Genomic DNA, 20,931 nt, shown 5'->3' on the forward strand with positions numbered 1-20,931 from the left:
AATTAAATATTTAAAATCGTGGCTGCAGCAAGCTTGCTAGCACAGCTTAAATGGCAAGCCTTTGTGGCAGCAGTGACCAGATTTTAAATGCAGGAAGATCAATAAATTAAAAGGAGCCCTGCTGTGCTGAAGCACAATCTTGGTGTGTGAGTGGAATGGGTTAGGCCTATAATAGCCAGTGAGAGTCTGCGCTCATCCTGCAACCATCTGAATTATGAATAGTCTACATGGAGTCTATTCACCAAATCCCAGTGTCCTCTGCCTCCACAATTCCAGCAGTTTAAACATGTACTACATGCAATTTCACCTAAGGATACAAATAGCAGTAAGCAGCTAAACAAATAGTCCAAACTATTAGCATTTCAAACATGGAGTACTTATCACAGCAGGAGACTTCAATCATTGGAGCATCCGTTCTTCAGCTAAGACATTATGAAAAGCATCTCCAGGAGCAGAAAAATAAACCAGGAGGAAACAAACACAAAAGGGAAAAAAATAAAATAATGTAATCTCCCACTCCCTGACATGTTCCTAATAAACAACCCTCCTTAATAGTTCTCCAGCTCGGCCAATCAGAAAGTGTCAACCCTGACCTACAAAAGGATCACGTCAAACCTTAAAAATGTTTAAAAACATCAATCATGAAAACAAGAGAGGACGTTGAATTATACAGTATTAACCTCTAGGGTTTGCATACAAATACCTTAGATTTATTGATGCCTGTGTGTTAAGGGCCTCGCCGCGCTGTTCTTTACAGTGAACCGGCTGCCAATTTGATGGACCTCTCAGCCCTCAGCAGGAGTTCAGCGTCTTTGATTAATGAGTGCAAGCTTGTGGAAGAGGGTACGAACAGGAGGGACAGGAGAAAGAAATGGTGTGAAAATGCACAATTGCCAGTCCTTTAATAGGATGGCTGCCATAATTACTGATGGGTCTAGTTCCTCCTTTTAGAAGAGCCAAACACACTTGGACCCCTTTCACAACCCCCACCAAAAGATTGAAAAGAGGCTGACCCCCCCCCCAGTCTTGTTAAAATCCTCACACTCGACTTCGAGATGGCAATGGTGACTATTCAGAGACGCTAAATGACAAAAAAAAAAACTCTTGTTAAATCCAGATAACCCACGTTGGTGACAAACTTTTTCCATCTCGCCTGTTTGGAACACCAACCAGAAAAGAAGAAAAAAAAATCAGTTTTATCTTGAAATTCACCTTGAATGAGAAACAGCAATAATGTGTATCGCTGTTTCACTTAGACTAGGCCTAGTACAGTGACATATTTTGGATTGTCAATTAGGCTAACTTAATGTTGTCATCAGAAGCAGGACATCTACCCGAAACAAATATCAATGTTTTACATTCTGGTACAGGCTATATTGTGCTACTTAGGCTAGGCTACATGTTCTTAAGCAGACTAAGGGGGAAATAAAACACCTCATATCTGCTAATTAGCCTACCAGTTAAACTAACAGGTTGTTGGTCAATTATAATGAATTTACTTTTGTTGTGTGCCCAATAGCCTACCTTAACAATAAGAAGCAAATTATTACACCACATGCAAGGAATAGGCTGTAATTAACCAAGTGGTTGAATGGGTGAAAATAGAGCTAAAAATACATTTTATTAAAATGACACCACTGGGGCTGGTAGCATTTAAACGTGCCGCTTCAAGCAATTCAGCAACGTTGAGAGATAATGCTAAGATTTTCCATCCTTGAAGAACAATACCCTGCGATATTCCAAACATTCAAATGCGCCACTGCTATTTTTATTAATGCTAAAGCTCACATCCGGAGCTGGTGACTTGTTGTGGTGCATTATTGTTTCCTCATTCTGTGACTGTTTTCAAGGACACGAGCTCTGAATAAATATGAGGCAAATTCAGTGACCTTCCAGCATTGTATCTGGTTATTGGTTGATTCATTGGCAGTTACTGGATGCATGCATAACATATCAAGGCTGTAATCTGATTTATCTTGCATCCTTGGCTGGAATGGCTGCTTGAGCCATTTAAATGAATCGACTTTATGGGGAATAATGTCTATTGCCATTTCACTTAGACGGTATGCAATAGTTAATCAATGAACTATTTACAAAAGACCAATCAATCCCTCTGTAGCACAAGTGGCAAAAGCAAAGCAGTGCCAAAGGAAGTTCACAAATGTGACATGTGAAATCAATGGCCCCAAACAAACAATCATGTTCTCCATTCAGTGAGTGTGGTGTAAGTGATAAACTTTTTTTTTTACTCAGAAACTTGTGTTTAAAGCTTGATTCCCAGGTTATTACCTCACTATATACACGTTTTGCAATAGTCTTTATTTTTCTTAAAATACGCTTTGGTCAAAATTGGATCTAGGCCTGTTACTAAGTTACTGGCCAAATCCATTTTAAATTTGACATCCTAATGGAGAAAGGCCGGACACAACCTGTAGACATTATAGGCTAGCTAGATTTACCTTATAGTCTAACAGCCCTATAGTATTGGATCTGAACAAGCCATGACAGATATGTTCTATCACTTGTGCAGAGGTCAAATAACAAAGAGCCTAAAGGCCTATTAATAACTTAAGCTATTATACCTTCAGTTCCATCAACAAGGCAACAATAGGCATTTGCAATCAGAGTTTAAACTGTGGGCACATGAGTGTCCTGCACGTCACTGCATGTGTAAATGCGTAAGTGCATGCATGTGCATTTGAGTGTGTGTGCTGGGGGTTAAATTCATTGCCAGTGCCACCGATGGTTTCCTAACATCTCAACGAAGGATCACAAGTTAAGCATTTCACTGTACTTGTGCAAGTGACAAATAAAACTTGAAACTTGTAATGAAGCAGATGTCAAGTCGATTCATCCGAGGGAAGTGGAAGGCATTCCCATAAGAGAAAGCTGTTTGGCTAAACATCTGCTCCTTTACATTTGAGTTATGCTGTGAATATTCAAACAAAGAAATGGGAGGTGGAGCAATTAGCATTTAGAGCAGAGGTATTCTGCTCTCAGAATATTATTTTTTTGGGGGGTGGGCAGTTTTAAAAGAATCCCCTGAATGAACCACAGATTGGCAAAGCCAAAGACAAGTAGGTAAGCATTGTTGGTAAAATATCAGGTTACATTTTGGACACTGAAGTGAATAAGACACAAGGTTAGAGTGAAAAACAGGACACGTTAAGTACATAGGACCTAGACATAGCCTGGTCGACATGACAACACCATACATAAGATGTCAGTATGGACTGTAACTTTGTAGAGCATTAGCCTGCTTAGCCAAAACGGGGTCTATTCAATCAAATGTAATGTCATATAAAACGGATTCCTTGCCCTAACTAATTAACCAAATACTGAAGGCTATTGAAAGTGAAAATCAGTCTAATAAGTAAAATGTTGAGAACACTTGACTCAATCATCCTGCCACCACTCAAAATGACTAGCCCTATTAGGCAAATGTGTGCCTTTGCATTGTTAAAACCTTCACTCCATGAAAAAGGTGTTTTAGCCTCATTCAGTCCAAATGTTACAAAGAATCAGATGTTACCAGAACTTCAGATGACGTCATATCTTGAAACGTTTGACAACTTTTCGGTCGTAAGCATTCTGGATCTTTGAAGCGAAAAGAGTGGGTGGGTTAAAATTGCCCAAATGGCGAGTGGCTTGTTGTTTAGATCGCAGAAAAATGGTGGATATTGTAATATTACACAAAGGGATACATTTCATCCACTCAGCCGGGCTGCAGCTGCTTTTCTTTATAGGAAGCAACACAAAAGACAAGAGGAAAGGAACTTCGGACAGACTCAAGCAGTCGACTGGCTGAAACTGCTGATTTCCACTGACACCTCCAAACATATATATAAAAAAATGATGCTACACCACAAATAAGCAATAACGAACCAATGTTTAATTTGTGGTTTAATTAGGTTTCATAGATTGACGAGCAGACGCTGGCAATTATCGGTAAAGAGACGCCGACATCGGGTTGACACTATCCACATGACCTGCAACAATGTTTTAAAACATTTCAAAACTTAACACTTCAAGTGATTATAAACCTAGTTAACACAAATGTATTTCTCTGCCAAATAGATAGCGTAAGAAAAGGGCAGTTAAACCGCACCAGCTACATCACAAAAGACAAGGTTCGCTAGCTGAACAGCAAGCTGACAGCAACCGACTCGGGTCCACACCGTAAAAAGTGATGGAAATCGACTGTCTCGTCATTAAGTTGCCTACCAACTAGCTGTACTGTAAATAGTTGCAAAGTCACAACACCAGAGTTTTGCTATTATTGCTACATTTACAAGTGCTCTCATTCTTGACAAGTTTGTATCAAGCTGCACCACTCAGGTTAGGTTACATGAAGAAAAAGAGCAAGCCGCTGGACAGCACTGATAGAACGAGGTGCTAGCTAGCTAGCATGCATCCCTATCAAAATGACAAAACTGAACGTCGCCGTGAATGATAACGCAAGCTAACTTCCACACTGCAAAACATAATGAAACTCACCTTAATGTTCGTCACTTTATGTATACTCCGTCAGTTACTATTTAAACGAGCCTTTATGTTCCTCTCCTTCGCGATTTGCGTTGCGTCTTGTTGAAGTCAGTGGCAGGAGATGATAAAGACGAGAATTGGGCATTAATTGAGTCGTGGTGAGAGTGGGTAGCTATGTGTGAGTGCGTTAGTTACCAACGGCAGATTGAGGGAGACTCCAGACTTCTCAAGGTTTGTTCAGCTTCACTTCAAGGAACGACAAGTGACGTCAGTTAAAAAGCTCCAACAATGCTAACTTTTGTCTGATTAATTAACAATTCAGTGCTATAAATGACTGTAAGCAGATACCAGGCATCTGGTAGGTATTACTCGTTTGTTTGTTTTTAATCCTGGAAGCGATCTATGATTGATATAGCATTTTAACAAGATAAAAAGTTAAATGGACTCTGTAAAAGCAAATAACGTTTATTGTGGTAAACGAATAGGATGAATGAGGGATGCAGGTGTGGGGGAAAGAACTGGGAAAGATCTGGCAGTGTATACACTGTGATTATTTATTTGTACAATAAGTCACTGCAATTATGTAACAAAAGGCATAATTAATCAAATAATAAGTGGGGAGATTACACATATACACTTTATTTTCATCTGTGGGGAACAAGTGACTCTTACAATATCTGTTTTTGTCTTAGGATCATAAAATAGGAGATAAATGAAAAGGTACATCTTGAAACATTACATACTCACAGATCCCAGTGAATTCTTTGAATATACTGTGCTTTTGGTCCTTTGAGTAAGTGACTTGCAGTAATACAACAACTCAAAGAAATCTTTATGTATTAACACATCTCCTACAGTTGAGCAAAGACTGTGCCATCTGTGCCTAATTGTGTTTTTCCTTTCTTTGGTCAGACAATCAGCAACAGGCTGAGCAGAGACCTTGTGACCTAGTCTGGGTTAGACAGGGGGTGCAAATGATTACATTCAACAAACAACTGAAGAGCAATATGCTGCAAATTCTCTCCCAGAAACGGGGGGAATGTGGATAGTTTATGTCGATAGGCCTACTGTGCAATCAATCAATCAATTGACAGGTGGAAAGGTAGAACAAAAAAATTATATTATGTTTGTGACTCAATTTAGTGCTTATCAGGAAATATTCTAGATTTTAGATTTTTTTTTATATATATATTTTAACGCTGTTATGAGACATATAGGCTACATATAATCACCCAAACCTTTAATTCAATTGTTGATATGTGGCTTTTACACAGATGGCAACAAATTGCTCAGAGAAAGCAGAAATGATCAGCGAATGCTTTGTGTTTGAATGTTCAAGGGAGCAAAATGCTTCTGAATTAAGGGAACTGTGGCTTTTTCTTAAGCAAATTGTACATCCACTGGAGGTAATTGGAGACAGTAATTAAGAAACAAAGTACTTAAAGATGTGTGTGTGTGGGGGGGGGGGGATCCTTATTCAGCATTGTGAATTTAAAACAGGTTTATTTGCTTGTTCACCATCCCTTGTGCTCATTGATTTTCTTCCCCTTCCTCTGAGTCAATTTCGACACTGCATTCAGACAGCCTGAAACGGATGAATCAAGCTTGCCTGAATCGACAGAGATGGTGGGAGAGAAAAATAATTTGATGATTTTGTCACTGTAACAGCGGGATGCTGGGATTTTAATTGTATTGGAGAATCATCATTAGGGATACCGAGTGATGAAAGAGCTCAGAGCTGCATCATTATAAGAGGCTTCACTGGCCAGGCCTTTTTGCATGCAATGAAAATGTCTAGCATTACCTAGGTCATTTGTAACATAATAAGTGTAAGTCCAATGACTGCAATGCAAGCACATGGGGGGGGGGGGGGACAAACAGTCTGCCCCCTTATTTGGGACAACATTTTTAAACAGTCTTGATTAGAAAGTATAATGAGATACCAAAAGACATAGTAAAGATGTCTCCAGAGGCTGATGGAAGACAAATGAATGTGGTGATTTAGTTTGAATTATTATCAGTCCATGGCAAGCCCAGGAAACCCACCAGCCAGTGTGGCTGGGGCTGTGCTTGCCGTTATTGATTTTTGCCTGACACATTCAAAGAATACAGATTTTAATCATTTCAGTACACAACACCTTATAATTCCAATAAAAAAACAAGAGCCTTCCAGCACCACACATACATTTAATTTAAATGACACAAATTCATCTCTGAGCTACAAACAGGGTAAATGCAGTCCAAGGTTTTTGTACATAATTACGCTCAGGGTTAATCCGCTAGGCCTCTTTAAAAGCTTAATAGTACAATAAATACAGAACAGTTTTCTACTGTGGACCAACTAATCTACAGTGAATTAAAACATTTAGTGCTTTACATATTATGGAAATATTGCCCTGCAAATCAGTGTTTTCACATTTTCAAAAGCATGGTCTGTTTTTCATGCAGCAATGGTGTTAACTTCTTTTATCCATAGATATTTTAAGTATCACTGGTTTTGTGCTACTTATTAGCTATTTGATGACATGAGCCTCAGGAGAATTACACGACAATAAGGTATATATTGCCCTTTGTTTTCAGCACAAAACATTCCTCTCCAGATAGGTCATGTAGGTTAGTGATGACATGCTTCTGTCTTGGACCAATACTAATGATGATGATAATAATAATAATAATTTATTACATTTCTATAGCGCTTATCTGAGAATCTCAAAGCGCTTTAAGAGCAAAAAAACAAGCAATATGTCACATGACAGGTCACTCAATAGAAGCCAAGTCTTTGTACGCTGCATCCTCTGAAGATTGAGAGGGTCAGTTCATGGCTCAAGTGTAGGGATCTGGTCAGAGGATGGCAGATGATGGTGATGGAGCCCGCTGATGATCTTGTAGAGGGCAAGTCAGGAAACCAGCCTGTCTCTTATAGCCGCTGGACTTCTCCTCTTCCACTCTGTGTAACACCAACTTGGGTGATGCCTCGGTAGCGCTGGGTGCCAGAAAGCTCACCACACAAAGTTCAGAATAGTAGCCAGTCATCCACTACCAGTCCTCTGACTCAGCACTGCTGTATTCCTCCGTCTCCCATTCCTCTTACGCTTCAGGCAACTCCTCAAATGATGTTAGCAGAAGATTAGGAATTGGCAGCCAGGTGAAGCAAAACAAAGCTGGTACTGTGTCCAGATACATTCTTCAAATAAAACCATTAGCCAGCTATGTAGCTAGCTAGCCAAGCCAAAAAAAAGTGTTAACCTGTCAGTCAATCTGCAAAGACACCAGATATATGCTACAAAAACTCAGTGTTATTGGTACTCTGTGTGAGGTACTGCCTGTGTCAGATCCCAAAAGATTTGTGAAGATATTAATATAACAACTGGTCTGGTGCAATGCCAGTGGTACCTCAGGTGTGCTTATCAACCCACACGGTGTTGGAAGTTAATTTCAGGGGATATCTGTCAGGTTCTGACCTTAGTTCCTTTGTTTTGTCTTTTGTTTTAGTATGGTCAGGGCGTGAGTTGGGTGGGTTGTCTATGTTAGTTTGTCTATGATTTTCTATTTCTGTGTTTGGCCTGGTATGGTTCTCAATCAGAGGCAGCTGTCATCATTGTCCCTGATTGAGAACCATATTTTGGTAGCCTGTTTTCCATTGTGTTTTGTGGGTGGTTATTTTCTGTTTAGTGTTGTGTTGCACCTTACAGGACTGTTCATTGGTTGTTTATTGTTTTGTTTTCCATATTTAAAATATGGACACTTAACACGCTGCACCTTGGTCCTCCTCTCCAGACGACAAGCGTTACAATGTCAGACATTTGTACCAAGGGAAGTAGATCAATCTCTAATTTAAGATAGATGTGCTATTCCTGTTAACTACATATGTATAAATAGAATATTTATTGAGTGAAATGACTTCATCAGATTTTAAACACCACGCCACTGTCTCTGCTTACAGCATGAAGTGTTATGTCGCTATAGCGGCAGGACTGGGATGATAAAAAATTGCATTCAAAATGTCCTAAGTCCTGCACTCCTCGAAAATATTTCTGAAATGCATGTAGCACAGATAGGCAAGGCTTTAACATTTGTGTGGGGATTTCAAATAGCCCTTCGCCCGGCATTAAAAAGGACATGATTAATCAAGGGAAACATCACCCAGTATGACACAAACATCATCGGGATTAATAAAGGAATGCATTGGTGGAATATTGATAGATTCATACAACATACAAGATCATTGACTAACCTGTCATCTTGACATTGTAAAATTCCACCATGAAAACGTACTCATTTCCCATGTCATTCACATAACAACAAGCATTCCCAGCAAATTATTGACCTAGAAGGAAGAGAGAAATTATCAGGACATAAAGATCTGGCATGGAATGTGCTATTCAAGGAAGCAAAATTAATCTGTACATTGATAACGAGCACTTATTAAATATCAGATCACAAGACTTATTTACACAGACTAATTGTGGCTCAGAATAGACTTACTTATAAAATGCCTCTGCAGTGGACGGCCATGTAAATATTGGCCTTTGTTTTCCCTCTGTTAATTGGAGCATGTTCAAGGAAGACAGTGGAGGAGAAACATGAGCCTTCCATAACATGGGAAACAGATGCTCCCCACTTCTGTCTACAGGCACCTCGGGATGAAAAGGCAAGAGAGGGGGATGAAAAGAGAATAATAAAGAAGAGAGAGTTGAAATCTAATGAAATAATGAGTCTTAAAAGAAAGCTGGATTTGCCTGGGGTAAAACCTGAAACTCGGAGGAAAATAATGGTTTGGGTGACAGCATTGCTTTTCGGTTAGATAACTGTCACGTATTTCAGAGTAGATTAAACTCTGAACACATGAGATTCTGAGAAGTATTTCAGGAGTGTTTTACCAGTTGTTGGAGCCTATACAATTACATCAAACATTTTAGAAATTCTAAATAGATGCATTGTTATTAGCGATGCATAAACTATTGAACATTTCAGAGTAATTGTTGGAATATTTGTGGTGAGTTTAGCATCTTTTGTTCACAAAGGAATGCAGCAATACACATATTACTTGATAATTAATGACAACCCCTGGTGAACAGCAGTGGCTCTGTGCATCCCATTTTCATGCCAACTGTCACTCTGTGTCATATCGTATTTACGTATGCACACCACTGTCCCTTTTAATGAGCTATTTCAGGTCAGTGCAAAACCCATCCTCCTCCAGGCTGTGGCAAGGCAGACGTGTGAATGAAATGCCTTCAGTGTAATTTGATCAAAAATAGGCCATTACAGCCATAATCATAATGGCAACAGCCTCTCTGTAATGTTTGCTCTCCAGAAACAATCCATCTTGGGGTGAAACAGCAACACTTATATTGGTGAAGAAGCAGAAAACCATGAAGAAACACAAAAGCACAGATCTGTTTGTAAATATTAAAGGACCCATGCTAGACAAGGTAATTATAATGTAAGCAAGTCCCATCATTTTCAAAAAACCTCAAGCGAGGCTTTTTCCTGTCCACATTAACACTACAATTAATTATGATAATCACTTCTGGGCATGAAAACAAACATCTACTTTAGAAAACCTGGCCTGTCACTACATCCTGGAGATAAATATTTATTTTATATTTTATTGTTGAACTTGAATATACAAAACTGTGAGAACTGTGTTTAATTTTGTGACCACTTCTATAATAAATGTTTGAATTGATCTGGTATTATTATTATTGCCACCAAAGAAAGACAAAGCAAATTGAGTCAAATGTCTTGTCATATTTATACACTCGCTGCAATGGGTTTGTATAAACATTTGAATGTTCTCTCAGCTCCAAACTCATTTTCTTCCAAACACACTCAAACCCATTCTAAAAGCGTCGTTCAAGGTTCCTTTCATGGACAACTGCATTCACAGCAAGCTGCTATTGTATTCCTATCTACTAAATTATGCTTTGTTGCATATTCATGGCTGCCTTGTCCAGAGTGAGGAGGGTGAGACAGACTCTTGGGTCCTGGGAAAATTGGGCTGAACAAGTAGATATGTCACAAAGCATTCCTCTGTGATTACAACACATCTGCTGAAATCCCATCCAGACAGAAGCTCATTTCTAAGCTCCGCCTGGACACTGTTTCTAGGTTGTGTTATTGTTGTATGTAAAACCCCGTGGCAAAAAAAAAGAACAGACTGACCGTTTCAATTTGACTCATCTACAAGACACAATGAGTCATGTTTAGAGCAAGATATACAGAGGATTTTGTAAACATAATATTCTGTTTAAATGCATTTTGTCTGAAGGATATGTGTTCATAACATTGAAACATATCCACAGTGCCTCCAGACCAAGAAGTATAGTTATTTGTTTACATTTCCAAGCGAATAGGCACGAGAGCGCAGAGGAAAATGCCCATTAAACTAAAGGACTGAAATCTACCTTTTCCTAAGAGGTGTATAGTGGGAGTCCTGACCTTCACTGTGCCTTGTGTTTCACCTGACCTCATCATTTGTTGTTCTTTGTTGCCATTCCATCTGTGTGAATAGTTTAATGGATGTCTTCCCACAAAACTGAACTTTCAAACAGAATGAGATATCTATGTTTAATCTACACTATGGCTATACTATACCCTACTCAGTCATGTTTCCACTTCTTCAAACACAGTCTCCATGGTGCAGTTGAAAAATGAAGCGTTTGAATGTGTTCACTCTGTTGACCATTTATGCTGAAATGGGTTGACTTTTGGGTTTTGTCAGACTTTAAAACCAATCCTGTTACAGTTTTGCTCACAACAGGCGCAAACGTGCCATCAATCAAACTGAATAGATAGCAGCCAGGAATATTTATCTTAATCAAGTTCCATGTGATATATTAACACTTGATTGTTATCATGATGTAAACTTCAATTAATCAAATTATTCTTCCACTAGATTAGACAATTATCAAGATTTTGTTTACATAAAAAAAAACATACACAATGCATGTTTACCTGAAGGAGTTCATGCAATCCGTTTCTGTTGCTGTTCCTGGAAAGTACAGGCTGGAATTGTGATCTACTGTCCCGCCTAGTGGCCAAGCTCCTACATCACGGGGGGATGTCTCCTTTCATATTAGGAGTTACATTCACTACATGGCCAAAAGTATGTGGACACTCCTTCAAATGAATGGATTAGGCTATTTCAGCCACACCTGTTGCTGACAGGTATATACAATCTAGCACGCCGCCATGCAATCTCCATAGACAAACATTGTCAGCAGAATGGTCTTACTGAAGAGCTGTGACTTTCAATGTGGCACCGTCATAGGATGCCACCTTTCCAACAAGTCAGTTTGTAAAATCTATGCCCTGCTAGAGCTGCCACGGTCAACTGCAAGTAGGCCACACAAGCTTACAGAATGGGACCGCCGAGTGCTGAAGAACACAATGCGTAAAAATCTTCTGTCCTCATTTGTAACACTCATTACCGATTTCCAAACTGCCTCTGGAAGCAACATCAGCACAAGAACGGTTTGTCGGCAGCTTCCTGAAATGGGTTTCCATGGCCGAGCAGCCGCACACAAGCCTAAGATCACCATGCGCAACGCCAGCGTCGGCTGGAGTGGTGTAAAGCTTGCCGCTATTGGACTCTGGAGCAGGGGAAATGCGCTCTCTGGAGTAATTAATCACGCTTCACCATTTGGCAGTCTGATGGACAAATCTGTGTTTGGCGGATACCAGGAGAGCGCTACCTGCCCGAATGCATAGTGTCAACTGCAAAAGTTTGGTGGAGGAGGAATAATACAATGACATTCTAGATGATTCTGTGCTTCCAACTTTGTGGCAACAATTTGGGGAAGGCCCTTTCCTGTTTCAGCATTGCAATGCTGAATCAGTGCACAAAAGTGAGGTCCATACAGAAATGGTTTGTCGAGATCGATGTGGAATAACTTGACTGGCCTGCACAGAGCCCTGACCTCAACTCCATCAAACACCTTTGGAATGAATTGGAACGCCGACTGCGAGCAGACCTAATCACCCAACGTCAGTTCCTGACCTCACTAATGCTCATGACTGAATGGAAGCAAGTCCCCGCAGCAACGCTCCAACATCTAGTGGAAAGCCTTCCCAGAAGAGTGTTATAGCAGCAAAGGGGTACCAACCAACTCCATATTAATGCCCATGATTTAGGAATGAGATGTTCGACGAGCATACACTACATGACCAAAATAATTTCCTAAACAGAAAGATGATTTCACCCTGTTAGATATCAGATGTTATGAATATATAACTGTGTACATCACTAATGTATCATTACTGGAGGGCTGAATGACCAACATTTACATATTTTCCAGATGGAAGTTGTATTTTCTGAGAGAAAAATATAGCCTAACCCTAAGGAACAGGGAAAACTATCATTGATTAGTGCACACCGTATCAAAACATGCCAAAACACTTTGCAACAGAAAAGGAAAAGTTTCTTATTGGACAAATTGAGAGAGCTCCCCTGTTTTCTAGTCCCCCCCCCCCCCGTTTGGTGCCTACTGAATACAACCCTCTAGTGCTATAGCAGAGCCAGGACATGTAGTCAGTGGGAGGGTGGGTGTGACCCCATCTCATGCTTGACAGATGACAGTGACTTATCTATATGCCTTTAAGGAGTAATTAGACTGTCCTCAATCCAGTGTCCTAATTCATCAGGTCCTTTTTAATTATGCATTGACAGATGTATATTTAGCTGTAATGTTCTATAACGATCACAGAAATGGACAGAATAGTGCTGATATGGATATGGTTGGCATCAATTGTTTGCAAGTGTTGCACTGTGGGATCAGTTAGGGTTGTAAAATCTGGGGGGGACCAATATAACCAATTCTGATATTTTCTTCCACTAATTGGTCTTTTGACCTAACACAGATCTTTTCACAGCCAATCTGATTGATCAAAATACCAATTCGTGAGAAGAAAATCAGAATTGGGCTGCTTGTGTAAACACAGCTAGATGAGGGATTACTTTAAGATTCCATTAATGTAACATTGTTAACCATGTCGACTTGTTCATTGTCAGTATGACAACTGCAAATTGTCAGACTTGTCAAAGAAGCAACATGCGCACAACTACTTTGACTGCAATTTCATCCATTATGAAATCTCAAAACAAGCCCAAGGTAACCAACCATGTTTGCCCACAAGATGAGACACTCACACAAGTCAATCAAAAAAAAACAAGCGGGTCCATAACTCACAGGTGATTTCCAAACTTTATTTTGAGTAACAAATAGGGCTTAGCTAAAGCCAAATTAAATGAATATTGCACAGTAATTAGCAAAAAGCTTTCAGACATTCAAAAGACCTTATGAGGGTGTAGTTCTGTCAATACACAATTTTAGGCCCACTCCACAAACTGTAACATACTGGATCACTAATGCATTAGCAAAGGCACTGACCATACCAAAATTAGTCCATTAGAATTTGGATTAATAGCTTTGTAAAAATTTTTATGATTATTTAGGAAGTCGGAACAAGGAGATGGTTCAGGTCAAACGATCCTCACTAAAATGTTGTTTTCTCCCATCATGCATGTCACTACAGACTAATGCACAAAAAAATAATATCTATTATAAATGTAATCTGTAAAAGCTTGTCAGTACATTGACAATCGCCACAAAGAATGCTTTGAACTAAGTTACAGCAGCATGCAAACAATGGGACACAGAGATCCCCCTTTTTTTGTTGAGAAAATGCACACTGGTTGAATCTGGCTCTTTGACAAGCCTTAATCTGTTTGTTTGAGATATAAATGATGGATTATCCCTCTGTAATTTCAATTACTTGTATTTATCTCTTAAATCGAACACTAAGACATTTGAAGCCTGGACACTAGGGGAAGAGATAAAATCATTGAAAAGTATGAACACTTACAAGGGCAATAGAACATGAAGATGTTAATGATAAGATAATGATAACTTTTCAAATCGGACTCGCCATGCGGTACAAAGATCACAAATTGTATGCAGATGCAGACAACAAAAAACAACAGGAGACCGAATGTCTTTGAAGATTGAAAACAGCGATTCTCACAATTCAATATTGAATTAATTCTAACTGCAAGCAAATGATAGTCTACATTCACAGTAATGGACTTTAGGGCACCCTGAACTATGAAACCAGATTTTCTGAAGGAAAGTTTTCTGAAAACACACTTTCATTAGGATCCTGTTCGGCAAACACAAACATCCATAATTAAAATAATACATCTTCAAAAAAGCAGACTGACCCAATATCCATAAGAGAGCCCATTCAGACAGTCAATGGTGTAAAGGACCTAAGCAGCCGGACCCAATATCCATAAGAGAGCCCATTCAGACAGTCAATGGTGTAAAGGACCTAAGCAGCCGGACCCAATATCCATAAAGGAGCCCAGGCAATGGTGTAAAGGACCAGACGGTGGCTCTAGTTGGTGGTAAAAGGTACTGCGATGGAATGACACGTGGCATGTTATTTTAGCTGTCAAATCATCTCTCCTGGACAATGGAACCTGCCTCAATTAAGGTCATCTTTTTCTCTCAGAGTCCTCTCCTCCAAGAGTGACTGCACACAGCATAATCTAAGAGGACTTCCCACTAAGCCATGTCATCAGTCTCCACTAGGCAGGCCTCGTCAGAGGTGGGAGACCTGAACGGGGGGTGGTACTCGAATGACGTGAGGACGGTACCGTGTTGGTGCTTCTGGTGCAGGAACCAAAAGACTGCAGAGATCCCCATGATTCCGATCACACTGAGAATTACCAGAGCTGAAAGCAGTGGACTGGGAGCTGAGCGCACAAAAAACAATGCAGGGATAAGTCACCATTGAGCTTACTGTATTTATAGAAATATAATGAATAGAACAGGCTGGGACACATGTTCTATTCAGTCTTTCTATGACTATCTAAGAACAAATGAAAGGAAAATGGCCTCACTTCACTTACCAAGTTTGCTGTCCTTCTCTGCGTTTGAAGAAGAAAGGAACATCATATCAGTGAAACATGACAAAAAATTATTCAGAAATGAAAATAAATCTGCAACCACTTGTTAATCAAACTGACACAACATATTGCTGCAGTGGATTTATGTCAACAGAGCTATTAGAAGCAGGACACACCATAACGAAGATCACCTGCGATTCAAAATGTGTAATTGTTGGGAAATTAAAAGAACATGGCGGCCGCCACTGCGCACGGGCGACATTCGTTATGGTGTGTCCCGTCTCTTAAGAGTAGAAAGGTTATGGTTCACAAATGCTGATAAAAATAGGGTCTTACTTTCAGCAGTTTCACAGACCACGCCATTCTCTGGGTTTTCGACACAGCTGACTTTCATCCACTCCCCTGTGCTGCTGTGCATGGCCACACAGGTGTCCATGGGAATCAATTCAGACTCACTGGAGTTATTCCCCCAGTTATTAAAGCTCAGACCAGTTTCATCTTGCCACTTAAAGTCATCATCTTATCAGACAAATAAACCAAGACATCAAATTTTAGAAAAATAGCAATGACCATTTATTCTCTCTCTTAATTTCACCTTTCATAACCCCAAAAAGATATCGTCACAGAGAAGATATACACAGTCAAAACAACCTTGTTCAAATAAAATCATCGGTGTCTGCGTTTTTTCCACATGAAAGCCGTTAATATCTGGGTGTGGATCACAGTTTATTTGAGCTTCTTTTTTTCATCCTCCTACAACTTCATAAAAAAAAAAACTGGATTTCCTGACATTGTGCAGTTCAAAAATGGGACAGCTGCATTAGTCATGCTTGACAAAACCAAAACTCTTTCCAGGCAGTTTTGGCACTACTGTCAAAGTGTACAAGACCTGATGGACCTTATTAGCAAAGAAATGTACTCACAATACTCATTATGTTACAAATATTATAAACACTGATCCCAAGGCCTAGTTTAATATGAATTGTGGCAGTGGGTCAAGTGAGCGCATTATACTGTACAACTAAGTGATATGGCAAAGTAAAATTCATAATACGGAGGTGTCATATTTTCTCCTACATCTAAAAGTACTTACCATCACTGTCATAATACATGCCCAACCACACGTGTATGTTGCCTTTCCACACCTGCGGACTGTACTTGGTGATGAAATTATTCTCCTCTGCACTTTGGACACTCAACAGTTCTAAAGAGAGACAACATAGGACAATCTGTGGCAATTGAAAACTAACATTGAGAGTAGTTTGAAATAGTTCAATTCAATTATAGCCTTTCATCTAATACATAACAATAAGAAAGGTGTAACATTATGGAATAAAAAGACAACTTCATATCGGGGGCGTCGGAGTACCATATCCCGAGCAGAGGTTTTTCGCAGCGTCAATCGTATAGCTTTTTGCCACGTCTTCTTCTCCATGGACGAAGTGGTAGCATCTTTGTCTGAAAGGCACCCAGGTGCGCCCATCTGCAGGACAGTCTGTGCAGAGAGTTAATTATGAGACAAAACCACTATAGTTTTCTACATCCACTTTCAAACAAAGTTAGGCGTCCCTGGTTCAACTTACATTTCCAACAACCTGCACAAACTAGTCAAGCAAGTGACCGTTTTATCAGTAGGGACGTGAATGACGAACAAGGATGTATGTTTGACTTTGTTAAGCGAGAGAGACTTTAGTGCAACATCCAATACATCTCGAGAACCCAAGGTGGCTTATAGCAGGTGCCCATCTTGGGGTTCTCACCTGATGGTATGGAGGACAGGTGGCTCCATGTGAACTACAATACCGGCGCTCGGTTTTAACGTCTAGAAACTGGATTAATCCTTGCTAGTGGTACGGTTTTTCAAACCCTTGGAACTTAACTTTCATATAAGCAAGAAAGAACCTTTCAAATGCAAAAGATACACCAACCGTTCGCAGTTCAGCAAAGTTGCACCTGGTTGTTTTTTCGCACACTGCCTCAGCTTTGACACATCCTCTCGCCTTGTGCTCGCGTTTCCATTTGACCGGATCGCATGCATTTCTCAAAATACAGCTGGGGGAAACTTTCCTAAACTGTGTACATTAAGTGTGTCTTTTGTACTTAAAAATGTATTATTTCTCACTTACATAAAAGTTACATTTCCAAAACCGCGAGGCGTATTTGCGTCTAGACGGAGCTTTTGGACAGCGGCAGGGCATTTGCCAAACAAGGCTAAATGGGACGTCCAATGGCTCAATGTAATGCAATTCATTTTTATTTGATTTAACTAAGCAAGACAGTTAAGAACCAATTCTTATTTACAACGACGGCCTACACCGGCCAACCCCTGGACGACGCTGGGCCAATTGTGTGCCGACTTACGGGACTCCCAATCACGGCCGGTTGTGATACAACCTGGATTCGAACCAGGGTGTCTGTAGTGACATCTCTATCACTGAGATGCAGGGTTACATACTGACTAAACCGCCCGTGTTGCGTGCGCTGCAAAATAAAATGTACACATACATGCTATTCAATCGTTTAATCCAAACTGCTGGCAGGCGTCTGTGTAGCCAGGCGATAAAATATGATCCAGTTGGTGGCGGTAATGCATCTTAAAGTTCGTTGCCAAACGTCATATAAAATCCTCAGAAGAATGAAAAACGAGAGATTAATCTACAGATAAAAAAGGGAAACTCAGTTTTCTTTGATTAACTGTCGGAGTAGAGAACACACAATTTTGTGTGACTCAATTCTACAAAGATCCAGCAACAAAAATAATTTTAAAGTGCATTTCAGGTAAAACAACAACCCAATGTTAATCTCCCAGGACAAATGAGCTAGCTAGCAAAATGTCCATAAATGTTTCATGTGGGTTTCAACCTGTTCTCAACAGGTTAATATAGTGTCAGGAAAATCAACAGGCACACGTATTAAATTGTCATATAGCAATCAAGTGCAATATTATCACTATTACATGTTTATATATATACATTAGTATATTACCATAATTATTTATATATTCCTGCAACTAGTCACTTTTCAGCCCTGTTTACATACATATCCATTCACCTATCACACCTATGCTGACATTCTTGAGCTCACACTCACCACCACTTATGCTGCTTCCAAACGGTTTACTATTTATTATTTATCCTGCTAGTCACTTTCTCCTAATCCCTGCCTAAATGTACATTTCTACTTCAAATACTCCAATATCCCTGCAATTGTCAATTTGGCACTGGCACTAATCCCATGTAATTAATTGATTGTTTACATTTTGTATGTGGACCCACTTTGAGAACAGTCTAAGCACATTTTACTGAGTGTGGTTTTTAGACTACACACTTCCTGCTTCCTTTGGAAATTAGGGTCACATTACTGTTTGTTTAAACCTTATACCTCGTGATGTCCGAACTTGGTTACAAGCCAAGTCACCCTCTAATAAAAACTAGCAAATCTGGCATGTAATCAGACAAAAAAATGAAACCCTATAAAACAGGAATTATTATCGTGCGCAACGCAACAGTAAAATGTTACACATTTGTTCAGCAGGAAACCGTGTGGACAGGTTTTCGTCCAAGTTTAAAATGAAACAACTTCTAGTTGTTTTCTCGAACAATACCGATGAGTAAAGAACATTTCGCATCCGGTTTTAAACAATACAATTCCGATTAAAATAAATATACTAGTTCGACTTACCACCAGCTAGAGTAGATTGCCAACAAGCAACAACAAAAAGGAAATTGCATAAATATATGGGGCAAAGACGACATTCCTTCAGTGACTCCATGTTCGCAAGCTCCAAATCATGGCTCCAAAATGTTCTTCTTCGGTGTGGTATTAGGACGGACTACTTCCTGAAAAGTTGTGTTGCCGCCAGAGATATTACGAACGGGAAACGTACACAGCGGACGTAAATATGATTCCAAGGAGTTTCCTATCTCCTCAAAAGTATCTCTGTTGCCGCCCACTACTGTACTCAGAAAACAAAAGGTGGAAATCCCAAAACTTTTAACACCCTCTAACTTCCGGAAACAACATAGAAAACTAAACAAAAAGCAAGGCAACAAAAACATGCCGTCCCCCACGAATGATGCAGCGCGCCACCCTCTTGGGCTAATTGAGATATCACATGTGACTAACACATATCAGTGAATTACTACAGCTCTCCCACCTTGGGCCAATCAATTTAATTCCGGTGGCAAGACGCATCATTCACCCAAATTTGGTCAAAAACGTGTCAGTGCTGTCTTGAGATAGAGCATGTGACTATATGGGCAGGCTCCTGGCAATGTAAATAGTTTGTTTGTATGCGTATTTGGATGTGACTATTCCTCTTTTGTTTGTAGATATTTGTTAATACATTTTTTTTAATCCCTTAACTATATGGACAGGCGTAATCCACGACCGTCTAGCAATGCAAAGGTTGCATGTTTGAGTCGCATGGGGGATACGACCGCTGTGTCAATCATAATGTAACCTAATAGTGTAACATATCATACTAAATGGAGCTTCACGTACAAATAATACAAATTGCCCTGAGACCACGTTGCAGCATCTCACGTTGAAATTAAATCCAACCCCACTAACTTTAAATAGTGGTAAATACTCGCCCCAGTGCCCAGGGGCAGATTTGGAGAGGCCTAGGGCTGCTGAACAAAGAGCTATTCGGAGCCAGCTATTTCAGGTGAACGAAGCAGAATGAAAATGCTAACTGGAAAGACTTGAAATGCCCTCCATTACTAAATGTCTTTGAATCACCACATAGAATAGGGGTTGGCAATCATTTTGGTTTGAGGGCCACACAGGGATAAAAAAAAAAATCAACAGACAGCACAGATTTTTTTCCAGACCGATTTGTTTGTCAAAAGCAATTTGCGGGCCTAAAGAAGGGCAGTCGCTTCTGAAAGTCTACACACCCCTTGCACAGTCTTCAAATTTTGCTGCCTTAAAATTATATCTACTATTGCAGTGTTATGGGTATGCTTGTCACTGGAATGGACTGGGGAATTTGTCAGGATAAAAAATAAAAACAATGAAAGGAGCAAAGCCCAGGTAAAAAGTTAGAGAAAACCTCAGTCTTCTGAAAATCTAACACAGGGATAGAGTTTTATTTATCAGCGGGACAATTACAAACATTTTAAGACACACCAGAAGGGCTTTCCAAAAGGTGTTGAGTGTTCCTGAGTGGTCCAGTGTCAGTCCTGACTTAGATTAGCTTGACAAATCAGAGACAAGGTTTGAATATTGCTGTCCATCAATGATTCCCAACCAAATTTACTGAGCATGAGCAATTTTGACAAAGATCATGGATATCTGTTGCCCTAAGAGTTGTGCAAAGTTGGTTGAATATTTTTTTTTAATTATTCTGTTTTAACACTTTCAATTTAGGGATTCATGATGTGTAAATTCTGGGCCAATACCTATATCTGATATTTTCTTTGCAATATAGACCAATACCTATATATTAGTTCATTTGATGGACTTTTAAACTATTCTAGCACAGATACAAACTGCAACCAAGTTTTTATGTTCATAAGGCTAATAAG

General features: G+C 39.7%; 2 protein-coding genes and 1 long non-coding RNA gene across 4 annotated transcripts in view; all 3 read right to left on the reverse strand.

Moving 5' to 3' along the window:
- LOC115142258 (bromodomain adjacent to zinc finger domain protein 2B) overlaps positions 1-4,704 on the reverse strand; it is an 88,876-nt gene extending 84,172 nt beyond the window's left edge. The window contains 1 exon segment of the mRNA XM_029682016.2: positions 4,498-4,704. The gene's annotated coding sequence lies outside the window, so the exon portion shown is untranslated.
- A 404-nt stretch (positions 4,705-5,108) lies between these two features.
- On the reverse strand, positions 5,109-12,935 carry LOC115143084 (uncharacterized). Of its 2 annotated transcripts, none has more exons than XR_003865596.2 (3): positions 8,971-12,935; positions 8,720-8,812; positions 5,109-7,587 (listed from the first exon to the last, which is right to left on the reverse strand). It is a non-coding gene; the product is annotated as an uncharacterized LOC115143084 (long non-coding RNA). The 2 variants fall into 2 exon arrangements; XR_003865597.2 differs by having other exon boundaries at positions 5,109-7,590.
- A 740-nt stretch (positions 12,936-13,675) lies between these two features.
- On the reverse strand, positions 13,676-19,481 carry LOC115143133 (CD302 antigen-like). The gene is made up of 6 exons (XM_029683282.2): positions 19,082-19,481; positions 16,770-16,895; positions 16,494-16,604; positions 15,737-15,919; positions 15,404-15,421; positions 13,676-15,247 (listed from the first exon to the last, which is right to left on the reverse strand). The coding sequence occupies exons 1-6, from the start codon at positions 19,170-19,172 to the stop codon at positions 15,057-15,059; spliced, it is 720 nt and encodes a 239-aa protein (XP_029539142.1). The 5' UTR covers positions 19,173-19,481; the 3' UTR covers positions 13,676-15,056.
- Between the last annotated feature and the right edge of the window lie 1,450 nt (positions 19,482-20,931).

The sequence above is a fragment of the Oncorhynchus nerka genome, linkage group LG1 (genome assembly GCF_034236695.1).
Source record: "Oncorhynchus nerka isolate Pitt River linkage group LG1, Oner_Uvic_2.0, whole genome shotgun sequence".
NCBI classification, from domain to species: Eukaryota; Metazoa; Chordata; class Actinopteri; order Salmoniformes; family Salmonidae; genus Oncorhynchus; species Oncorhynchus nerka.

Bases quoted from the DNA above. Each gene is read 5' to 3' on its own strand.
- LOC115143133 (XM_029683282.2), bottom strand. From the start codon at position 19,172: ATGGAGTCACTGAAGGAATGTCGTCTTTGCCCCATATATTTATGCAAT. The intron at 16,896-19,081 runs GTAAGTCGAACT...CTCTCTGCACAG, and splicing joins GCAATCTACTCTAGCTGGTG to ACTGTCCTGCAGATGGGCGC. The intron at 16,605-16,769 runs GTACTCCGACGC...GTCTCTCTTTAG, and splicing joins AAACCTCTGCTCGGGATATG to AACTGTTGAGTGTCCAAAGT.